The sequence below is a fragment of the Phocoena sinus genome, chromosome 16, assembly GCF_008692025.1.
Source record: "Phocoena sinus isolate mPhoSin1 chromosome 16, mPhoSin1.pri, whole genome shotgun sequence".
NCBI classification, from domain to species: domain Eukaryota; kingdom Metazoa; phylum Chordata; class Mammalia; order Artiodactyla; family Phocoenidae; genus Phocoena; species Phocoena sinus.
In genome coordinates, this window is record NC_045778.1 from 76,427,113 (window position 1) to 76,434,458 (window position 7,346).

The window sequence follows — 7,346 nt, forward strand, 5'->3', positions numbered from 1 at the left end:
CAATTTTAGGAATGAGGAACCGAGGCTCAGAAAGTTTAAGTGTCCTGTCCAAGGTCACCTAGCCATTTGAATACACTTTGTCTAATTCTAAAAACCATAGACGCTATCCTCCACGTCCTTCTCTCCTTTCCTGGAGCAAAGCGCTTCTCTTTTTGCAGCAATTCCCTCACCTCCAATATTTGCCTAAAAGTGAGAGTCACTTATGGAAGAGGAGGCCGAGCTTTGGGCTGTTGACAAAGGTTTACAGAGGACCTACAATGAGCTCCTAGTGATTCTAGGCTTTCCGGTGCTTTTCATTCCTACCTAAGGCCATCCTCGAAACAGGTGAAGGGGAGATATTAATGAGAAGTTTCGTATCCACCTATGAGGGCAGTGAGGCTCTGACTGGGATTTCACTTGTCCAAGTTCACGCAGCTATGAAAATGAGGGTGCTGGGGACTTGAACCCGAATCTCTTGAAACAAGAATCTAGGGCTTCCCTCCCCACCCCAACGATCTTGCAGCCCCGTTGGGCCTGTGACAGGGGTAGGGTCTGTAGGCGGGGAAGGGCCCAAGTTGTCTGCTCCCAGGCCTCCCCGGTAAGCTCCCGGAAAGAGCATCAGTTCCTATGCGCACGCTCCTAAATTCCCCGCCCCCCGGCCTCCTGCGCCAGGCGCAGCGGTCTGCGGGGTGCCAGCCCTGCTGGCCTGCCCAGGCGAGAAGGAGTGAGTTTGGGGAGGGTCGTGGAACAGACTGTGAGCCCCCTCTGAGGGTGCGAGGACCCATCGCCTTATGCGAGGCGGTCGGGTCACTCCAGCTGAGCCCCGAACTGCCCTCTACCTCTCGAGAGGGCAGGGGTCCGAGCGATCAGTGTCGCCACACAGGGTAGGAACTTGGGCTGGAATCTATGTTGCTTTCGGTTCCAGGCTGGTTGGACACAGCAGGATGCCCGCCCGGCTCTTTGGCGCGCTCCGGGGAGCACAGGCGCTGCGTGCGGGGCCTGGGCTTTTTTGAAATTTTCCGGGGCCGCTCGGCGGCGCTTGCGATTTGGCCGCATCTGAGTAACCTCTATGCAAATGAGGCCGCGCCACCTCTGCGCCAGCCGGGGACCCGGCGAGCTGGCGGGCAAGGAAGGGGCATTCGCGCCGGGGCTGGGCGGCCGCACCTAAGCCGGGCGGGCACGGACCCCAGCGCAGCCGTCCGGTGCCCGCGTGTCCCCCGCGCGGAGGGGACGCCTCGCCAGCTTCGCCGCCCCTCCCCCTGGCTCCCTCCCCCCCCATCCCCACACCCCCTCCGCCTGCCTGCCTGCCTGCACCACCTTCCACCCAGATCATCTCTAAAGGGAGTTCTTGGTTTCTCCGATTTCTTATGAACCCAGGATGGGAAGCAAGGAAGATGCGGGCAAGGGTGTCCGGCGGCCGGCGGCGTCTCCAGCTTCACCATTCAGTCCATCCTGGGCGGGGGCCCCCTCGGAGGCGCCACGGGAGCCAGCCGGCTGGCCGGCCAGGAGCGCAGCCTGTCCGTGTCCTCGGAGGAGGAGGAGCCCGGACGACTGGCTGGAAGGCACCCGCCTGCTTCTGCCCAGACCGCACGGCCCCAAGGAGCCCGGCCCCAAGCACCACCCCCCCATCCCCTTTCCTTGCCTGGGTAAGGATCGCACGCCCCCGGGTCAGCAGCGAGCAAGCTCTAGGGGAGGGAAGCTGTGCGGGGGCTCCCGCGTCGCCCCCCCTCGCCTGGCCAGAGCCGCGGCCCGCGCGGGGTCCACGCGCGAGGGGAGGAGACGCGCGCTCTGTGCTGACTCCTCCGCCCGGCGGGCGCTCGGGAAGAAACCGGGAGCACAGATGTGGCGCGGCGCGGTTTTGGGGAAGGCTGGGTTGGAGGGAGAGTGTACCAGAGTGGGTTGGGCACAGGGCCTGCCGCACGCATGGCTGTGCCTTCAATATCCTCTTTGCACATCGTATACTTTCTGCACACGAGGTCTGGAAGTCGGATCTGAGCGGTCGGTCCTTCTCTACCGCAATCACTTTCAGCGTCTTTTTCTTCTCTCTCTCTTCCGCTCTCTCGACCTCTGCCTCTCTCTCTCTCTCTCTCTCTCTCTCTCTCTCTCTCTCTCTCTCTCTCTCTCTCTCTCCTCCTCGGAATGATTAGCACTCCAAGATGATTGACAATGGTGCCCTTTCGTAGATGGTTCCTCTTTACAACATCTGACCAAGGGGAGCCCCGCGTTAGTCCTTAGCGTGATTTCAGAACAAACGGCCTGTGAAATGATGCCACACTATAAAGCTCAGGGAACTCTTCCAGTTCAATTGTACAAGGCAAAATCATCTTTTTAAAATGATGCTAATGTCCCCCCCTCCGGATCTCCTCCCCCTCGTTGCCACACGTCCTTTCACGAAGCTGGGAGCATAGAGACCCCCAGACTCGAAGTAGCGGATCCCTGTCCTGTTGCTTTTCAAAAGCCGGGTGCCGGCTTTAGTGTTCAGCGCGAGGGAGAGAAGAGGATGGGGGTGGGGACAAGGACGATGGGACCAAGACTGCAGGCGCCTGCCAACTCCCTGGTTCCGGCGAAGCTGGGGGCCTTTGAGGTTTCCTAACTCCATGGCCTTCCTCTTTGTTCTCACTCCCCAGGTACCCCCTAAGGGCAGCGGAGGCGCGGGGCCGGCGAGCTCGGAGCGCACGCCTTCCTTTCTCTTCGCACCCAGACTTTAAGGAAGAGAAAGAGAGGCTCTTGCCCGTGGGCTCGCTGTCGCCGGGGCCCGAGCGGCGCGGGAAGGCGGCGGCGCCCGAGAGGCAGGCGGGCGCGGCCAAGAAGAAGACGCGCACGGTCTTCTCGCGCAGCCAGGTTGTACCAGCCTCGAGTCCACCTTCGACATGAAGCGCTACCTGAGCAGCTCGGAGCGCGCCTGCCTTGCCCTCTAGCCTGCAGCTCACCGAGACCCAGGTCAAGACTTGGTTCCAGAACCGCCCGCAACAAGTGGAAAGCGGCAGCTCTCCGCGGAGCTGGAGGCGGCCAACATGGCGCACGCGTCGGCGCAGACTCTGGTGGGAATGCCGCTGGTGTTCCGGGACAGCTCGCTGCTGCGCGTGCCGGTGCCGCGCTCGCTCGCCTTCCCCGCGCCGCTCTACTACCCGGGCAGCAACCTCTCGGCCTTACCTCTCTACACCCTCTACAGCAAGCTCGACTACTGAGCGGCCCGCCGGCCCCGCGCCGCCCCGCCCGCTCCACCGCCAGCCTGGCGCGGGCTGCCCCCACTCCGGCGCAGGGCTGCGCGTTTCCAGAAATATTACGAGATACACCATGTGTATTCGTTACCTCTTATTTATGGCCTCTGCCCTACTTTTTGATTGTTTCTCGTATTTATCGGCATTCCTCCAGCCAGATCATCTGCTTTCTACCCCAAACAAACCAATACGTTTTGAAAAGCATGTTCGAGGGGATGTTCTACGGTGGTGGTGGGAAAGGGAGTTTCGGCCAGATGGACATTGATCGGTAGGAAAAAAAAATCAGTAAACACCAGACCAGGTACATTCTTCTCCCCCATATATACACCTGTATATGTGTACACGCACACAGGGCTGGCCAAGCCAGCCCTTGGGGGCTTCGAACAATGATCTCGACTCCTCTTTTCGTTTCCCTTGTCCCGAGGATGGGTAGGGGAGAAAGCGGGGGGGGGGGGGGAGATTTCAGATCTGTAAATATTTTTAAAAAGAAAAAAATAAAACATTTTAAGCATCGTTGCTAACTTTGGTGGAATTGATTGTCCGGCTACCAACGCGCAGGTGTTCTCGCTTTTTGCGTGGAAGAGCTTGCAGGCGGGCGTCAGAAGAGGTCTGGCTCGAGCCCCGTGGAAGGTGGGGCGGGGGTCAGAGGTTAAAGGTTGGGATCTTGGCCCCGCCGAGGCGGCGCGTGGGCTGGAGGCGCACCCCTTTCCACTAGCTGGTGCCCGTAGTCTCCGCGCGGCGGAGGCTCACCTCGGCGGCAATCCAACTCTGGAGCCCGCGCGGAGAGATACAGATGGGGGGCGGCAGGCTTCACTGCCGAAGCAGTTGCCTCCCGGAACGAGCTTCTTTCCAGCCCTGGGAGCGACTCGGGGTTGACGGCAGCAGGGAGTCGTGCGTCGTGGTCCAACCTGTGACAGGAGCCTCCTCTCCGAGGGCACAGGGCAGGTGGGGCGGCGCTGCCTGGATCAGGTATAGAGCCCGGTTTGCTCGTCCCCCAGCCTGGCGCGCTCACAGTTTCCGAGCCGCGCGGTGCGGGAACAGGTCGCGGGAAGGCAGCACTTCGGCTGAGGAGGATGAGGCCCGAGACTAGGCAAAGAAAGCGCGGGAGGCAAAGGCTCCTCCCACACTGTTTTGTTGTTGTTGTTTATAGTTTGCCTTGTGCGTGGCTAAGGGGCCGGGTCGCGGGCGAGCACGTGGCAGCGGGCACTGAATGGAACCTTGGTGCGCGGTTTGCGCGCCCACGGACCTCGGCGCCCCAGCACCTGCTGCCTCACCCTGGCTGGGCGGGCGCGGCACCGAGAGGACAGACGCGTGCCGAGTGTCATGCAAATCGCCGTCTCGCAGTGTTAGATCGCAGCCACCTGTTCCTTGTAAAACGTCAGAAAAAAAAAATTGCCTGAGCTTTGAGGATGCTGATGGTTCGGTGGTCACGTGGGGCGAGCTCCCGGGTCCTCCTGCCTCCAGCCCCGGGCTACTCCTTAGCCACTGCAAAGGTGTCGGGAGTCGGCAAGCGCGGAGCCCGGATCCCATCCTCTAGAAGGGAATATTTGCGTGATAGACCTGTCTGTTTGAGCGGAGAGGCATCGAAATTATCTGCATTTTATGAAAGTATGCAGGATATCTGTTACCCGACTATGTGACCCGCAGTGTCATGTCTTAAATGCCTGGTGTCTTGTCCATTTGTGAGGTCGTATTTTTTTATGTTAGATTTCATAAAATTCAAGAACACATGTGCCAGTGGTGTTAGGTCAATTGCATTTATTTCATTTCAGCTGAGTTCAATTCAATAAATATTTACTGAGCCCTAGTACTCTGCTGAAAACTATGCTAGATGTTGGCTAGTCAGTGAGAGAAAACACGAACTGACACTGGATCTGTTTTTTTTCTGATTTATTTGGTACGCATATTTCAATGAAGTTTTCCTCTTTCCGGAAACCTTTAAATTTTTTCTTTCCTCTCAAGCTGCTATTTGAATATTCCATGCAGAAATAACCAAACTGCCTTCAAGGAATTACTTGTATAGGAATATTTCACCCATATCATTTTTGTCTGCACTTCAATAGATTACATTTTTTTAAACAGAGATGATGGTTTTAACAGTATTGGTCACTATATCCTTCTTGGGCTTACTTCCTTCATAGGAAGTTGTTTCCTGTAGGCAGTTAATGGCAGAGTGGTTTTTGCCCTTAAGATTTTAGGGATTGATCATTTTCCAGTTTGTCATATAGTGGGTACTTCACTTTTTTTTACTAATCCAGAAATTAGTAGTTCAAAGGTGATCCAACAGTGTGATTAGTTTCTAGGAATTCTTCTTTCTTATAGGTAAACTAAGTACACACACACACACACACACAGCTTTGCATGTGGATTTGAAATGTTCAAGACTCCATTGTGGCCAGATTTCCTATCTCAAGACTATCAATTCATTTGAATAAGCAGCAAAATCATCAGCCTCCTTTCAGGCTCTAAACTGGATTTAAAGATTGAAGTTTCTTAAAACTCAATCGAGTCCGGCTGCAACTGCCTGCCCAGAGGGACCTGAATCCTACACACACTGGTTAATGAAATACGCTTAGATTTTATTAGTGGGTAATTCATGCTCAGAATCTCGAAACACTAGTAGAATAATAAACAACTGGGAGAGGGAACCAAATAAAATTATTTGGAGATAAAATTATTTAGCCAAAATTAGAATGGAGGCAAGGCACTGCACTTTTAAAATTCTTAAACCTAGCCATTAAGTTGTTTGAAAGAGGAGAGAGAACCAAGTATGAGGACTGGTGAGGAGACAGGGCAAGAATCTGTCCTTTTGACAGGAATATCATCAATACACCGGGCAGAAGGGTGGTTGTTGTGTGTTTACTGTGTCACCCATTCATAAAAAAGTGCACCTGTGTCAGCATATGTGAATGCATAAGGACCAACACACACTTTTTCTCTATCAAGGTACCCTTAGAAATTAAACACTTTAACCTCAGCAGGTTTCCTCCCACCTTCATACAAGATCATTTAATAATAAGATTTTTTTTTTACAAAAGCCTGTGAAAAAGGTTTATAGCATGGATTAAATTGAAAATTTTCAGTGCACTTTTGATATTCAAGAGTAACTGAGTCACAGCATTCTAGTTATAAATTATTGCTTTTCTTTCATGGAGACCAAATTATTTCTCATGACAGGAGCAACGTTCTTGATTCTCCTATTTCTGGACGATTCTAGAAACAGAAAATCCAGCAAACCGAGCCTGCAAGTCTGGCGAGTTCTTGGGGTGGGAGGGGGTGGATGGAGAGAAGCTTGTAGGTGTCGTTTTAGGGCCCTACTTGAACATATGTCTCAAAGAGGCTTTTGAGCTTTAACACACTGCAGAGTAATCATTTGTTTCTCAGTCTGTCCAACCTTCTGGACAAAGAGTTCCTCAAGAGCAAGAATCGGTCTGATTAATGCATCTTCCCGGTTTTCTCACCAGGCCTGGCATGCGCTGGGTGCTCAATAAATGTTTGCGGGAAAATGGAATGAAAGAGATAAGCAGAGTATAAATAAGGATGAGTATCTTTAAGGTCAGTAGATCTTCGACAGTGGGAAATGTGAGAGCCTGGTTCATAGGTGGAAAGTCCAGGAAAATGAGAAAAAATTAGGGCAAAATATTACACTTCATTTGAGCAAATAGTTTTTTCTCCATTCCAATTTTGGTCAACTTCATGGGCATATGCATGTGCAGTGGAAGGGAGACTAATTTAGCTCTATAAAAGTACTGACCAAAATAAGGTTTTTGTGTCTGAGAGACTAACTGAGATGGGGAGGGCCCCAAGAGTCAACTGGGACGAGTATCTTTCCCGCCTACTATTCAGAGGACAGGCCAGGCGTCGGCCCCAGGGAGACTACATTTCCCAGCGTGCCGCACACGGACGGGCGAGGGCGTGAGCGCAGCCTTGGCGCGGTGCTCTTTGGGAGTTGTAGTTTTCACTCGTCCGGCACTCGCGCGGGCGCCTCAGCCTGGTGGTGAAAAGAGGCCACGTGACCGGAAAAGCCGTCATTCGCCTTTGTGCCGGAACAGGTTGCCTGGGTTGACTGACGCCCGGCGGACCAATCGGCTGCCTAGAGCGAGACGTTGGCGTTTGAAATCAGCCAATGGCAGGCATTGGCTGGAA

General features: G+C 54.1%; 1 protein-coding gene across 1 annotated transcript; it reads left to right on the top strand.

Moving 5' to 3' along the window:
• Nucleotides 1-1,357: 1,357 nt before the first annotated feature.
• HMX2 (H6 family homeobox 2) lies at nt 1,358-3,167 on the top strand. Its single transcript, XM_032609148.1, is given in 11 exon segments — nt 1,358-1,379; nt 1,382-1,443; nt 1,445-1,484; nt 1,487-1,524; nt 1,527-1,563; nt 1,566-1,628; nt 2,611-2,668; nt 2,670-2,826; nt 2,829-2,891; nt 2,893-2,943; nt 2,946-3,167. Coding segments are annotated over 11 exon segments (813 nt in total).
• Nucleotides 3,168-7,346: the final 4,179 nt, after the last annotated feature.